The sequence below is a fragment of the Rhagoletis zephyria genome, unplaced genomic scaffold (assembly GCF_001687245.7).
Source record: "Rhagoletis zephyria isolate East Lansing unplaced genomic scaffold, Rhagoletis_zephyria_1.1 Rzeph_scaffold_00350, whole genome shotgun sequence".
NCBI lineage: Eukaryota > Metazoa > Arthropoda > Insecta > Diptera > Tephritidae > Rhagoletis > Rhagoletis zephyria.
In genome coordinates, this window is record NW_016157434.1 from 261,057 (window position 1) to 277,803 (window position 16,747).

The window sequence follows — 16,747 nt, forward strand, 5'->3', positions numbered from 1 at the left end:
TATGTATGTACGTTTATATGCGGAGGACGAGGGAAAGACAGAGACAACTTATATTTCATATTTATAAGTTTGTTTAGGCGGAGGATGTGAGAAAGACGGAAACAACTGATATTACTCATTTTCGCGTTTGTTTTTTTGCATGAATTTACGAAATGCCCGATGATAACAAAACGTATGAAAATGCATAGATTTCATTTGAACTAATTAAATTTGTATATAACAAGCATTAGATTTGTTAATAATGCCGCCAAAATACACACTTTATCCAAAAAATGCCAAAAAAAAACTAATGCATTTTTATATAAACGTACACTCATTTTGTTTAAGATAATGATCACTTTTCTCCATATACACCAACAATCGGCACTTGTTGGAAAACCTTTTGCACTCACAAACACATTTTATTATTGATATAGACACTTTCACTCACAAGCTCCTCAGTATTTTACGCTTTCACTGACTACTATATATTTTACACCTTCATATTTAATTTTTTAATTAAAATACATTTTCCCCAACAACTTGTGTAAAATAATCACCGATATTCACTTTAGCCGCTTTTCTTCTCTGTTGCTAGTGTTTTCCGCATTCTAGGCGAAACCCAAAAATCTGCCGTGGACAAAGTCAAAACGGCGCGGCGGATTTTCAAAGTAGCGGGTTGTCTCATAGATTTACGTTCTTTGATTGTACCGAAAAAATAGTACAATTGCACTCAAAATATCAACACTGATAGACACGCCAAAACACAGCACTGACTGTAAAACAGCTGGCGCATATTTTGCATTCAGTTGCTGTTTCGCTTTTCGTCGTTGGTGTTCGATTTTTTTGTTACGATTGTATAAAAAGAAGGTAAACAATCACTTTTGCAAAAAAGGTGTGATAATGAAAAAGACGGAGCTCATTTGTAATTGATGATAGAGTTTGTAAAAAAGAAATTGGCGAAATAGTTATGAGGAGATTGGCGTAATTTATAAATTTTTAAGAATTATAGATTCCTGTGTAGTTTACACATGATGATACGATAAAATAATTTGAGGCAAATTACACGTTTGGGAGAAGAAATAAGAAACTAATTGGGAATCCAAAGTGAAATTAGCAGAAATAGGTGCATAATTTAAAAAGGCAAAAGTAAGAATTACAACGTTTATACTAAACATAGCTGTAAGCTGATAACCTGGCGAGGTGTGGGACTGTGTAGAAACGCATCACGGATCATTTGGAAGTTGTATGTCGGAGCGCTTCTTGCTGCTGCCCAAATACAGAGGTTAGCTTTTGTTTTGTTGACGTAAACGTAAATTGAGGCCATCAACCGCTGCTTCTTTATTGTGTGGAGGCTCTTGAGGTACATTTAGAAAAGGCAAACGGCTAATGCGCAATGGACTACCTACAGGAATGGACTAAGAGTCTACAGGAGTTCCTCTGTAAGTTTGTACATTCTTTTTAATCTCAAAAAACGTAGCTTTTTACGGATTTATATGTATCTAGCTACCTATATCGACTTGGATTACTCACTATGGCTTTACCGATTACTTTGGCCGCTGATTGTAACATTCCTACTTCCACTAGTCTTCGTGGCACTCATTTACATTTCGTTTGTGATGCTTTTCATTTACAAACTGCACAGGTAAGATGTTTTTTTTAGCTGCAATCGGCATAAAACTCGTATTTTACTAAGGCAAATTCGCTATTTGCTGTGCCTCTTAAAACGCCTAGTTAAGCATTTCTAGTTAAGTTTGTTTTGCTATAAGTGCACAAATACTCGAACAAGTTAAAATACATATGTATGTATGTATAATTTTACTTGTACAATTGTATTGATAAGTATTTTAGTACCTCCATTAAAAATCATTTGGCTGAGAGAAGTAAATGCATGAAATTAGCTTAACCAACAAATGTTAATAATAGATCATTGAAACTTATCGTCTCTGTGCAAAATATACGTATCTGGTTATGGTATAAAGGACGAGGCTTCAAACCCTATCTGGACTATGATTGTATTGTCACATTAAGTAAAACTTTTGGCAAATGAAATTAACCTCTGTGCAAATGGTTTTAAACTTTCAGTAAGTTAATTTAAACTTGGGGCAATGTATTTCATTATGGTGATGTATGTTCTCAATGCTCTAGAGGAAAAATCCGAACTGAAAGCTACAGCAAATAAAACAGGAAATTCTTAACCAGCGGGCTTTGGTAAATATTTGTAAAAAAAATAACCATCGTGTATTTAGATTTAAGCTGAATTGGTAAATTACAAGCCACTTTTCACCTCTTTCCAAATAAATGCCGATATTTGAAAGTGTCTATTTCGTCTTAGGGCGAAAAGCAACGTTTTTAAATTATAAAAAAGAACATTCCTTCGAAAAAAAAACGATATCAAAGTTCTTTCGTATCTATATACCCATGCTATACACATATATGTATGTATGTGCATTCATGCCTACCCAGTCGACAAATTTGGAAAAAGGGGCCTTCTGCCACATTCTTTACTCCTTTTCATTTTATATGGAATGGCCAGAATTTCCAGTCCTTCTGCTTTTCACAGAAAGGAAAATATGCATGATGAAACAGTTTGTATTTGACTTTGCAGTACACACATAGCGATACGTCTACTCCGATTTTTATTTATTTTTTATTTTTATTTTTACTTTGATTGCCGTGGAAACGCGCCTTCACGTGTGTCTTCCAAAGGAACGGGGTTATTAAAAGATAATTATTTGACTTTGCCTTCGAATGGCAGCGCTTCCAATAGACCTAATTAAATTTCCAAAAGAAATAGTATTGAATAATCCCTTTCTGAAGGCGTTTATTTAAGAGCACTCCTCCTTTAGCCTACTGGGTAGTACTGTTTTGGGTACTTTGTATATAATTTTTTATTTACTAAGTGTAACACGCATGATTAGCTACATACAAATGATTGTGTGTACATATGTACGCGCATAGGTTTAGGTGCTGCTCTAAACAAAACATTTCCTCATACATATGTATGTACATACTAGTTGTTTGAAAGCAATGACGTGTTTTATTACTGCGTTTACATTTTTTTATCGCATAATTTTAGTGACAAAAATTACTAGTTTTTAGAGAATGCTGTATTAATTTTTTTTATTAGATGCTTGAAAATGTAATTAGTTTTTTTAATTGGCACTTACATATGTATGTAGGTATAGTATGTATGCATGTATGGTATATTCGTTTTATTTTTTCCTACTTCTAAAAGTACGCTGGAATGTACAAATACTCGAATCACCTGGAATCACCTCTTCCTAAATGACGCGCAAACCTTCAATCCCTAAATAAAAAATGTCTGCGAGCGAAAAGTTGCTACGGCAGTGGAAAAAACTTCTTTTAGCCATTTTCTTCAAGTAATTCCCAAAATTTGAATACAAAATTTTGCGTGTTTACAGCAAAGCAAAACTCCAAAGGACAATAAGGATTCACCCTTTACTAAAATATTTCGTATTATTTCGGCCTTATCAGATTTTCTTTTGGACTTAGCAAACTTGCTTTTCATTGAATACACCCGAGAAAAAATTATATGAGTTTTCATAAGAAGCGGACTTAGCAACTTTTCACTCTAAGCCAGCGATATGTGTAAAGATATTAATTTTTATTATACTCTTCTAATGTAAATTAAATATAAATACATACTACATATGTATGTATGTACAAACTCATATTCGATGTTCTGCTTGACCTGCCTGAATATGCGAAAGCTTGTGCTATAATTACTTTGAATTCTAATCTCCAGTCAAGGTTAATCTTGTATGCTCGTAATCCACTTGACTAGATGTAAATATGTACATACATATCGCTAGCTTACAGTGAAAGGTTGCTAAGTTTATTTGTACAAATTTTACATGAGAGGAAAGAAACTTCTTATAGCCATTTTTAAGTATTTTGCAAAACTTTGAGTACAACATTTTGAGTTTTTAAAGCATTGCTAAACTCCATACGAACGAGACGGATTCGGTGTTGATTAAAATATTTCGAATTGATTTGGTCTTTCTGTGTCACTTTTGGACTTAGCAAATTTGCTTTTCATTGAATATAAGCGTGATGAAATAAAAGAAGCACCTTTATTCTTTTGGAGACGATGCATTTTTAATTTCACTCGCATATGAGTTTTCAAAAGAAGTGGACTTAGCAACTTCTCACTCTAAGATACCGTAAGATATGTATGTATATCCAAATACACATTGATACGCGCACGTGCTATCAAAGCTAATTACATATAGAAAAATTAATAGATCTTTAATTGTGTTTAATCAAATAGTTGCCGACAACGTTCATTAAAAAAAAATCAAAACAATCATATTTGCATTACTTTGCAATATTATGGCAGTTGTTGTAGCAGAAATATTACGGGTGAATGTTTGAGAGTAAGCTGATATGATGTTTTTGTTTACCGAGCCGACTTGACTGGATCTTGTGACATAGTAGAATCGTTATAAGATCGCTATTACAGGGTGGCGACGAATAACTTTTACCCAGTTTTTTTTTTTTTTTTTTAAATAAAAGAGTCCTATATAAATTTTGCGAAAAAAGTAGTTTGTACTCATCTCCCAAAGTTTAGAAAGCTGGCAAAAGCAAAAAGGATTGAAATTCTAAAACTAATTAATAAAATTTAAGTAAAATCTGTGGAAAATTAACCATAAAATGCTTTCTTCGGAAAAGCTATAAAGAACCATTCTATTTAAAAAAGAAAACTGTGCTACAGTTATTCGTCGCCACGCTGTACTAAGGCAGTCCTAGTCCGTATCGTTTCGGTGCAGCTTTGATATTTTATTTAATATTTAAAATTGCTTTATGGCTCATTCCATGTAAAAGACGAAAACGACATAAATTTTAAAATGCTCTAATTATATTTATTTCATTAATACCATTTTTTTTAATAACTACATTTCATTAATATGTTGAAAAATATTGAAAAGAATAAAAAGAAGTTTTGTCTATGGAAACTTTTATTTCATGCATAATTACTTTACATTAGTCATAAGGACATGCCCCTCCAGTCACAAATTTATATAATTTTTAATATTTCTATGAAGATTATCTAAGCCTAATTTTTACTGAAAAAGAAAGCGTATAGTACATGTTTTACAACATAAAAATAGAGTTTTTTCTAGTGGCCCATCAGTCACATTCATTCAAATGATAATTACATAAAACTAAGAAACCGTTTGGTATTTTTGTTAAAGCAAGTCACGATGAAATGGCCCTTATCCAAATCGTATTGCTAGGTCTTATTTACTGCGGTCAAACACATTAGTAGATTACTGATNGAACGACATAAATTTTAAAATGCCCTAATTATATTTATTTCATTGATACCATTTTTTTAATGACTACATTTCATTAATATGTTGAAAAATATTAAAAGAATAAAAAGAAGTTTTTTCTATGGAAACTTTTATTTAATGCATAATTACTTTACATTAGTCATAAGGACATGCCCCTCCAGTCACAAATTTATATAATTTTTAATATTTCTATGAAGATTATCTAAGCTTAATTTTTACTGAAAAAGAAAGCGTATAGTACATGTTTTACAACATAAAAATAGAGTTTTTTCTAGTGGCCCACCAGTCACATTCATTCAAATGATAGTAACATAAAACTAAGAAACCGTTTGGTATTTTTGTTAAAGCAAGTCACGATGAAATAACCCTTATCCAAATCTTATTGCTAGGTCTTATTTACTGCGGTCAAACACATTAGTAGATTACTGATATGTACATACAAATAAGCAATGTAAACAAATTTGCTTAAAATAAGCTATATTTTTACGTTGTTGCATTTTGGATTCATATCATTCACAATTTAACATACATACTTACATACATACACTGGCGGCAAAAATAATAGACTCGCCTTACTTTGAAAAGTTTTGGCTATATTTCCATGGTTTATTTTATGTTTAATGTTTATTAAAGCCATATAAATCCCATTTACAAACTTTATACAAAAATTATAAAAATTCGCCAAATTGTCACCAAATTGTCACCAAATGTTTAAACTTTTTATTCAGATTATTATAATTGTTATTCAAAATTTTTGGTATGCAGTTTTGTAGCCCATTCAATTTTTAACCGACTTCCAAAAAAGGAGGAGGTTATCAGTTCGTCGGAATATTTTTTTTTTTTGTTTTTTTTTTTTATGTATGTTACCGCATAACTTTGGACCACGTCAACCGATTTCGATAATTCTTTTTGCATCGGAAAGGTAGTGTCTCAGAGGTGGTCTGGTTAAGATCCGATCAGCGGATCATGAGATATATATATATATTTTTTTTATATGAGAGTTGAAGTCGGTTTTTTTTTTGCTAAAAATTGCTTGTAGTATAATAAAGTGCAAGTTTCAAGTAGCTAGAAAATACCGTTGATTTTTGACAATTTTTTTTGTTGACGATGCCTGGCATTCTCTTTCATATAAAAAAATTGTCGAGAACTCTTTGTATGGGAAAAAAAATCGTGGCACCATCAGCAAAAAAAAAAATCTTACAAATCAGCGGTATTTTGTAGCATACCACATGTACAAAACTGCATACCAAATATTTTGAATAAAAAGGTTGAAATTTTTTTGATAATTTGTCGAAGTTTTATAATTTTTGTTTAAAGTTTAAAAAACGGATTTATATGATGTTTGTTGTATAACCACCTAGGCTTTTTAAAAAAATATTAAATATAAAATAAACTAAAGAAATATAGCCAAGTAGCTCGTTTCTGTAACTATTCTTTACTAAGGCGATTTCATATATGAATTATCTGCCTTGTTCTTCTCTACTGCTCATGAGTAGTAGAAAATGACGTATCTTCCCAGTAGAGAAATAATCGGTAGAGAATAGTTACAGAAACGAGCTACTGATTCTTAAAAGTACGACGAGTCTATTATTTCTGCCGCCAGTGTACATATAAGGTGCATATCGTCGTTTAAAGTACAAAACCAGGTATCGTCGTTCTGCAAAACCGCGTAACTTTATAGAAAAAAGCAAGACCGTAAAGGGGGTGAGGGGGAGGCTGCACGATTTTCCATAAAAAAGGAGTGGAAAGGATCCTATTTTTACTGAACCCTTCGAAGCATCAATTTTTACGGACAGCTCAAAAAGTGGATTGTGGCGTAGGGGCGCGAATATTTTCAACCGACCTAAAAATAGAAGAGTCTATGCGATTACCAAATTCTTTGCGATACCAGAAGTCTTTGCCATAAAAGAGATGTGCAAAATAATTTTAGCCTCGAAGCTAGCGAAAACCAGCATTGCTATTTGCTCGGATAGACAGGCAGCGGTCAAGATACTCGACTCTGTAAGCATCACCTCCCACATAATAAATCAGTGTAGGGCGAACGTTATGGTTTTAGCTGACAGGCAAGTCGTTGCTCTGATCTGGGTGCTGGGGCACCGCACAATTCGTGGCAACAAGATGGCTGACGAGGTGGCCAGGAATGGGTCGGCTCTGGATATCTTGGAGGCAGAGGAGATTCTTGTGCCTCTGAGCTATATTAAGGACCGCATCTCCCAGCACTGGAAAAAGGTGTTTAATAGTAGATGGAAAGACCTACAATCCTGTAGGGTCTGCAGGAGTCTGTGGCCCACCTACTTCGCCAAACGCACTGCTTTTCTTATAAAATTAAACAGGAGGGATCTATCTCGACTAATTGCCGTTTACACAGGCCACTGTACCGTGGGAATACACGCTGAAAGACTAGGACTGGAATACAACAGTTCATGTCGTAGCTGTAATTCTCCAAATGCAGGAGAAACGGTGGAGCATCTGCCCTGCAATTGCCCAGCACTATGCAGGACTAGAATCAGGCTTCTAGGCAAATCCTGATTCTGCAGTTCAACAGACATAAGTGATATTAACCCACTGCAACGTCTTAAGTTCTTGAACCCCACATGCTGGGTTTGAGATAAATATCTGACTTCTGCTGCTTTCAGATTAAATTGCGAGTAGTGGTTTTAAGACGGCACGCATAAGTGCTAATTTAAGTTGTTAAACTCAACCAACCAAGGTTAAACGTCGACTTGATAAGAAGGTGGCCGACTGTCGTCAGTAATCTTCAGAGATTAAACCTCGAAACCAAGAAGAATAAAACAAGGGGTTCCACAAGGTGGTGTCCTCTCCCCCTCCTGTTCAACTTCTAAATCTCGAAGGTCCCCCAGCCACCTGAGGGAGTTTCCCTGATCTCATACGCTGACGACTGTTCGATATTGGCGTCTGGGAATGGAATTGACGACCTCTGCTCAAAAGCAAACGGCTATCTCTGCAGCCGTCGCTTCTTTCTCGCTTCTTCACTGCGATGAGCCTAACACTATCCCCAACGAAATCAACGGCGACCCTCTTTACCACCTGGATGAAGGAGGTCAGGCTTGAATTAGGCATTCACGTCGATGACATACCAATACCGAAAGTAAAAAACCCTAAAATCTTAGGGGTCACTACCGCAGTTGTCAACAAAGTACAGAACCCCAACAAGGTCCTCAAGTTGCTCGCCGGCAGCACCTGGTGCAAAGACAAAGAAACGTTGCCGGCAACATACAAGGTAATTGGCCGTCAGGCTCTAAACGATGCCGACCAGTTTGGTCGGCCGGGACTAGTTAGACGCAGTGAACGTATCTACAGATTTTTCAGAACACCGCACTCCGGACAGCGGCTGGGTGCCTTCTGATGTCGCCTGAGCACCACCTACATAGCGAGGCCCAAGTGCTCCCCGTAATGGAGCACAACAAAATGCTTTGTGGACATCCCTCCCTTTAGTGTCATCCCATGAAAACAGCACATCTTTCAGCCTTGAAGGCGCAGTGGAGAAACTTACTTCATATCGTTCGAGCAGCAACACCATGCTATCGAAGCGATTGCTCGTGGGATGCCACCGTGGAAACCACCCCCCAACAACGCTCAACTGCAAATGTGGAAAGGATCTACCCAGCATGCGGACAAGGTCCAAACAACACTCAACATCTCATCGCATGCACCTCCATACAGACCCTGATACCAGAAGCACTATGAAAGTGGCTCGCTTCCTCGGTTCAGAGTGAGATAAAAAACAGCTAGCTAATCCTTTATACTTTAGACGCCAACATCGCAGCATATTACGAACGGTTTTTTATAGCCCATTTCCACCAAAAGCTGAACTTCAGTTAAGAGTTCAGTTCCAAGAATTTAAACATGAGATGATCGGCAAAGTTTATTTCTAGTATGAGCCATTATGCTCTTCGAGTTGTAATCTCCTTTTTCCAATAGGCATAAATTGCAGTTAAGACTTGGTGGGTGGAAATTAAATATTAAATCTTTGAAAACTTTTATATTGCACATATTTGTTAGGAGCGGTTATGCTTTCCTACTAGATAATTGTATAAATATACCAGGGACGGAAAGTAATCATTAGGTTTTAAATTTTAACCAAAAAAGTCAACAACTTGTAATCGTCGTAAAACAATTTTAACTATACCCACGGATTTATTTGTGTACGTACGTCCTTCTGTAATTTACATTGATTTTTATTTTTCGAGTTTAACCATTAAAGATTAAAAATAATAATTAATTTTTTAGTTTTAGTTTTTCGCTCAAAGGAAATTATTATAACTTGATTTTTATTTTTGCGATCAAAAATAATGATTATTTTATGATTTTTATTTTTACGCTCAAAGATAATAATTATTATTGAGTTTTATTTTTTCACTTAAGTATAATGATCATTTAAAAACTCAAAAGCTGTACCAGCGTGATTTTCGAGGTATCCTTTTCAGAGGTAGCGACACCCTAATAAAAGGAATAAGTCCCAAAATATTCAGGTCAAAATTTCAGAGGTATTTAAGACGTATTTATGACCTTTTAAATTGTATAATTAATTATTATTTTTAAGTGGAAAAATAAAACTCAATAATAATTTTTATCTTTGAGCAAAAAAGTAAAAATCATAAAATAATAATTATTTTGGATCGAAAAAACTAAAAATCAAATAATTATTATTTCCGCGAGAATAATTATTATTTAAGCGAGACAAAACTAAAATCATAAATTAATGATTAAATGCTGATTTATATTATTTTACCCATAATTATTACCGTCCCTGAAATATATCAACACATATTTACTATCTATACAATCTTCCCAACGTTCAATCGAAATGATTAATTTCTTCCTTATCAGTAACGGCGTTTAAGATTGTCTAATACCACACATATTTAGATTACCGCTGTGTCTTCGACGGANGTTATACAATCTTCCCAACGTTCAATCGAAATGATTAATTTCTTCCTTATCAGTAACGGCGTTTGAGATTGTCTAATACCACACATATTTAGATTACCGCTGTGTCTTCGACGGAATTTAACAAATAGATGAATCAATAGGGGTCTTCATGAATGCTTGCAACTTTCCATAAATGCATACTTATTCCAATTTTTGCGTTCTTTTATTACTTTTTACTAATGGATTATCTTGTTATATAATTACTAGGTTTTCCTGCAGTCCGCCCTCATTTAGTTCTATTTAACGTTATGATTTCAAATGTAACAAAAAATGAAATAAATTTTATCACCGAAAGTGATACATTTTATATAAAAAATCGCTTATTGCCCCGAGGTTCCCGAACATGGTCTATGTGTCGAATTTCAACTAAATTGGCCGTTTCATATTTAATATTAAAACCATAAAAAAGTAGCTAGTTTTTATACTATATAATTTTTTTTTAATATTTTTATAGGTAGCAATTCAAAAAATGTGTCTGAATAAAAGCATATACCAACAAGAGGTTTACGCCGATAGATATTTCGTCGTCAATCTTAGAAATAAATAGCGCCGGCGTAGGAAACTAATTCATGTTAAATTGTTATGCAACTTTATGAAAAATATTATTAAAAAGGCGCCTAATACATATTTGAAATCGGTGCATATGTATGTTTACTGAAGTACTTTAATATAAAAAAAATAATCGATTAACCAATCAGTACGATAATCACTTTACTTTTCCTCCCAAATCACTCCGAAACACTTCACTGCTACCAAATATAAGGGTCATTTCATACAATATTTACACCTCCCTTAAAATTTTTTTGGTGTGAAATATTTTTTTACATCCTTTATCGAAAAGAGGAGACAACTATTTTATTTCGTCTGGTATTCGAAAAAAAAATCTCCGAAATTTCGAATTCACAAAGAATTAAGGTATCCATACACCTATGCGATTCTGTCGCAACGAATCTGCACCGTTTTTGATGCTACAGACGTTGCTGCTTCGAAAACGCAAGTACGCACACATCTGTGCGATTTTATCGCAGCAAAAACTGTCAATTTATAGACAAACCAAAAATATTTTTCAACAAAAATTAAATTCTTAACTTTTCTGCAACAAATATGTTTTGTTTTCTTAGGTTCGTACGTTGGCAATAACTGTTATCAAACAACGTAAAAAATAAACCTTGGGCTATAACTCTTATCCGCGAAATAAAAAATATTTTCATCTAATAACTGTTATGAAACAACGTTTTGTTAACAGTTATTTTTGGTCCCTGTTTAAAATTTTTCGCAAAATGCCTTCTAAGGTTCTCTTTGAACCATCTATCAGGACATGTTTAAAGTTTCTCTCGAACCGTCATTTGCTGGTTTTAATCCAGGTATTTTTGACCGGTTGAAAAGCTCGCGTCTTATGGCGGTCTGCACCATTGAGATCTCAATTTAGCATTCGGTGCTTCGGGAAGCTCCTTTTTCGGATCTCTGTTGTTGCTGTAGCGACTGCCTAGACCGTAGAGTCCTTCAATCGTTGTTGTCAAGCTAAACTAACGGTGGACCTTGGAGACGTGATATTTCGACGGGATCGGAGCAGTGGGAGAGGGCTGTTAGATTTAAAATGAGTGGGCTTAGTCCGAAAGATTTCGGATGTTTCGCCGTCGACGTGAATTCCAAGATGTAGCCTCATCTCTTTCATCCAGGTGATACAAATGGTTTCTAGTGAAGAAGCGGGAAAGTTCGGAGAGGTAACTGTTTACTTTTGAACACATGCCATCAATTTCATTGCTGGCCGAGATGATAGATACTCCCTCTGGCTCTAGTCCTTAAAGGTGTGCCAAGCATACCTCGAGCATCGGCTTTGTCGAGTGCTATAGAAAGCGCCACTATTATATCTATTTAGTCCAATAGTTATTAATTTAACATTTATTTTCTTTCATGTCCAATTTCCAATAAAATATTTAATTTCGGCTCTCTCTCTCTCTCTCTCTCTCTCTTTTCAGGGAGGTAATCATGCGCACTGTTCGCACGGATCGTAAATTCTGGGAGTTCGGTCGAAAATTGGTCGCCGCTTTGTGGGATGCTCACGCGCGCATTTATCATGGCTACGAAGTAATCGGCATGGAGAATATACCAGAAACTGGACCTGCGTTGATTGTGTACTACCATGGCGCTATACCCATCGACATGTATTACTTAAATTCACGCATTATACTGCAAAAGGATCGTCTTATATACACCATTGGCGATCGATTTCTATTCAAATTACCCGGTTGGGGTACAATATCCGAGGCATTTCACGTCAGTCCCGGCACGGTGCAGTCTTGTGTTGGCATTCTAAAAGAGGGTAATTTACTAGCCATCTCACCAGGTGGCGTTTATGAAGCACAATTCGGCGATCAATACTATGAACTGTTGTGGCGTAATCGTGTTGGCTTTGCAAAGGTTGCGCTGGAGGCCAAGGTGCCAATAATACCTTGCTTTACGCAAAATTTACGCGAAGGTTTCCGACAGCTGGGCATATTTCGCAACTTTTTCATGAAACTCTACAATACAGTGCGCATACCGGTTTACCCCATTTACGGTGGATTTCCGGTAAAGTTTCGCACATTCGTGGGTCGACCGATAGCGTACGATGGCACGCTAACGCCAGAGGAGCTGCAAATGAAGGTTGCAATTTGACATACATACATACGTAAATATTTACCTTAAACATTTTTGAGTGGATTTCTGTTTTTATCTTTCAGGTGGCCTCGGCGTTGGAGGAATTGATAAATCAGCATCAACGTATTCCTGGCAGCATATTTCATGCGTTGCTTGATCGTATTCCCTCACTTCGTACCAAAAGAAAAGTCCCGGAATAAGTCGCTAAAGCCGCATCTGTTCAGCGTATTTTAATTTGATAATCTCTACATACTCTACTGTGTTAAATTTTCGTTTTTCATTTCTTTGAAGGGGAGGGAAACGCAAAAGACTTTCTGCTAACTATACAAATAGTTTATTGTGCACCTATCGGGAGAGTTTTGCTTACAAAAAAGAATACATAGTAAAAAATACTTTTAAAACCTTAAAACTAAAGACAAAGAACAAAACTTACGATAGTTGATAGTTCTATTGTAGACTATACTCGTATAGTACTATGTATAAATAAGTTCATTCAATTTATCAATAACCCATCTTGCAATATGCAACTGTAACTGGAGCTTTTTTAGCGTTTACATAAAATAGCCTTAAGTGTACTTAAAATGCTTTCAGCTAAGCTCATATCATGCAATGTGAACAATTTCTCTTATCTAAAAACATTTTTTTTATTAGAACAGATATGACCATCGGGGTTCGTTTTATATTTTGCATTTATGTATATTTTTATGATTGAATTAATTATGCAATGCATCTGCGCATTCTGGTTGTAATGGGAAATTGATTATTCCAGCAATAAAAAAAGTGTGTGTATATAAATAAAACCCGTAGTTAAGTCGTAGGTTAAATTTTTAATTTTGTTTAAAAACAATGAAATTGTTTGCGAAATAGTATTCCAGCTTTCATTTAACCGCTCAGTGTACACATACTACTTATACATACTTGTTTTTTAAATAAATTTCACTACGTATTAATTTATCGGTATTCACATACTCATTTGAGTACGTAAATGTGTATTGTGCGGCATAAAAAGTGTACTTTTTATTATATAATTAGATGGCATGTGAAAATTAAAATTAAAAAAGATCATATCAATTTATTCAAAACGTATTGACGTATTATTTCGTGAAAGAAGCGCAAACAGCTACTAATGATAAGATAAATAGGTCAGTTCTTGTTGGGGAAGGTATATGATTAAAATCTCCGTAAACCTTGGAAGAGTTTAAGTAGGACAAATGGTAATAAAGATGCCTCGAATACTGCAAGCGAACTAAAAAATATTTACGAAAATCTGATAAGAATCAATTTAGATACACATATGCATGTTGTTATACAACAACTAATAAGTCTAGGGTCGCGGTTGACGGACTTCTGGAATTCCTGCTTGTGGGAACAGGACCAAGGACCCACTAATTTATCTTAGTCGTGGTATTATGAGTAGACTGCGGATTTTTATGCTGAAAATGAAGCCTAAAAATGTGTACCATATAACTATAAACAAAATGTATAAAAATCTCCGCCGCGAAATCCATCGCCACACTGTTCACCACCTGGACTAAGAGGTCAGGCTGAAACTCTACGTTTATGTCGATATCAACCAAATACCGGTGGTGAACCGTCCCAAATTCTTGATAGTCATGTTCCTTCTCAGCGTACGCACCAGCCACCTGACAAAAAGTGCGAGCTAGGAGCAAAGCCTTCCAGTCACTAACCGGTAGCCCTTGGGGAGCCGACAAAGAAATCCTGTTCGCCACGTACAAAGCAATCGGTCAGTCGGTGTCACAACAATGCTGAGAGTATGCAAAAGACTTGTGCTCTTGTCGACTGTAGGAATGCAACTGATTTATTGATGAATGTTCATAAGTAAGATAACTTATGTGACATCCTTTTTCTTTTACAATAAAACAACTTAACGTATTATAATTCAGTGAACAGTGAAATCTTAAAGTACTATAGTCAGTAAAAAATCTAGTGAATATCCATATTTGCATATGGACATACATACCATATACTAGTTGAATGAAAACAACATAGATTAGTAGCATAAGTAGAATTCAGGAACTATGAACTTAAAAGATATGTATTAGGAAGTAGATGTGAGTTAATGCAAAGATATATTGAAAAATATAGTAGTAAATATGTAGGTAAGAAAATTTACAATTACATGAGCATCAGTAAGTATGAGTATGTCCATATCTTTGTACCGGCTTTACCACGCGTCCACTTCGCGTTCGGATGGTTGGCGAGCTGATACTTGGCGTTAGTTCGCCGCTCGATACTGCAGGTTCGTTTGAAAGCTCTTCTATTGGTTTACTGGAGGCTTGCTGGCTGTCAGTCTCGCGTGTCTCAGCGCTTGTCTCCGCATCGGGAATAGTAGCTCCAGTTTTGCGCAAGTGGTGATTGTTTCGGCGATAAATCGCTCCGCTTTCAGTTTGTACTATAACGGAACGGGGATATTGCGTTTCGGATATTACTTTTGCTGGTATCCATTCACGATGTCCCTTCTGTAGCAATACTTTTTCACCTGTTTTCAGCTTTGGTCTTTGACTAGCGCCCCGGTCTGCATATTGTTTTTGGCTGCAACGTAATCGAAAGAGTTCTTCCGGAACCTTTGGCACTACTTTTGGTATTAGTTGGGTTATGTCTGTCGGGATGGTTGATCTGGTGACACGACTAAATAAACGCTGAGCTGGTGATTTTAATTTAGCATTACGGTCGGTATTACGCAGCGTTAGAAGCCCTTTGTAAATGTCTGAGCCATCTAAGTCACATTTTCTTAGAAGGTTTTTTGCTGTTTGCACGTTTCTTTCAGCAAAACCATTCGACCTAGGATAATGCGGTGAAGAAAATCGATGTTTGAATCCCCATTCCTTTGAAAATTCCTTAAATTTATTTGCCGTGTACTGCGGGCCGCCATCACTTTCGAAGACCTCTGGAATGCCATGTGTTGAGAACCACTGTCGTAAGCAAATAATGACTTCCGTTGCTGTTGACGACTTCAGTTGTTTAAAATCAAAGAACCCTGAATACTGATCAGCTATTAACAAGTACTCGTAGCCTTTGTAGTGAAAAATATCCGAAGACACTATTTGAAATGGATATTGTGGTATTTGTTTAATAATGGTTGGCTCTTTCACATTCGCTTTTTGCGTTTGCTGGCATGCAGCGCATTTGTCTATAAAGTTCTTTATATCCGTAGATTGCCCATACCAGTATAAGGATTGTCGAGCTCTTTCTAAAGCCTTGGTTAAGCCTATGTGTCCGGAATGAATTTGTGGTAATATCTTTATAATAAGCGATTTCGGGACTATGATTTTGTTGCCTTTAAACAGACACCCACCGTCGAAAATGATTTCATCTTTAACAGTGGCATATTTTTTTATGGGTGCCGGTAATTTTTGACCGGTTTCTGGCCAACCGTTAAGAACGACAGTTTTAAGCATTTGTAGCTCCGAATCTTTTTCTGTTTCATCGACGAAAAGCTTATAGAGATGCTCATCCATGGAATTGGATATTGTGACGTTGACTTGATATTCTTCTTCTTCCTCAACCTCGTTTGGCTCGCAGTCGCGACTAAGTGTGTCAGCGATTGGTATCTTACAACCTTTTACGTAAATTACTTTCGGTGCATATTGAATTATGTCCCATAAGATTCTTTGTAGTCGTAAAGGTGCGTTATGCAAACCTTTTTTGAAAATAGTTTCGAGTGGCTTATGGTCAGTTTCGATTACTAAGTCTTTACCATAAACATACTCATGGAATTTATTGCAGGCAAATCGAATCGCCATTGCTTCTTTTACAAGTTGTGGGTGATTCTGCTGTGACTTAGTAAAGGAACGCGTGGCGTATGCGACTGGCTGATCGTCTTGCATCAAACA

At 35.7% G+C, this 16,747-nt stretch overlaps 1 protein-coding gene and 1 long non-coding RNA gene across 3 annotated transcripts in view; one reads left to right on the plus strand and one right to left on the minus strand.

Annotated features, from left to right (window-relative positions):
- Nucleotides 1-770: 770 nt before the first annotated feature.
- Nucleotides 771-13,258, plus strand: LOC108359167 (transmembrane protein 68). Of its 2 annotated transcripts, none has more exons than XM_017610888.1 (5): nucleotides 771-1,421; nucleotides 1,486-1,624; nucleotides 12,233-12,899; nucleotides 12,977-13,118; nucleotides 13,185-13,258. In XM_017610888.1, the coding sequence occupies exons 1-4, from the start codon at nucleotides 1,376-1,378 to the stop codon at nucleotides 13,091-13,093; spliced, it is 969 nt and encodes a 322-aa protein (XP_017466377.1). In that variant the 5' UTR covers nucleotides 771-1,375; the 3' UTR covers nucleotides 13,094-13,118; nucleotides 13,185-13,258. The 2 variants fall into 2 exon arrangements, with proteins under 2 accessions (XP_017466377.1, XP_017466375.1); XM_017610886.1 differs by having other exon boundaries at nucleotides 784-849; nucleotides 1,037-1,421; nucleotides 12,977-13,258.
- Nucleotides 13,259-14,307: 1,049 nt separating this feature from the next.
- Nucleotides 14,308-16,747, minus strand: part of LOC108359168 (uncharacterized) — an 8,948-nt gene continuing 6,508 nt past the window's right edge. Inside the window, exon 3 of the long non-coding RNA XR_001846886.1 lies at nucleotides 14,308-14,383. This is a non-coding gene — a long non-coding RNA (uncharacterized LOC108359168). The remainder of the gene's footprint in view (nucleotides 14,384-16,747) is intronic.

Excerpts from the sequence above, each read along its gene's own strand:
- LOC108359167 (XM_017610888.1), top strand. The coding sequence starts at position 1,376 with ATGGACTACCTACAGGAATGGACTAAGAGTCTACAGGAGTTCCTCT. Across the intron at positions 1,422-1,485 it reads GAGTCTACAGGAGTTCCTCT|CTACCTATATCGACTTGGAT; the intron begins GTAAGTTTGTAC and ends ATATGTATCTAG. Across the intron at positions 12,900-12,976 it reads CAGAGGAGCTGCAAATGAAG|GTGGCCTCGGCGTTGGAGGA; the intron begins GTTGCAATTTGA and ends TTTATCTTTCAG.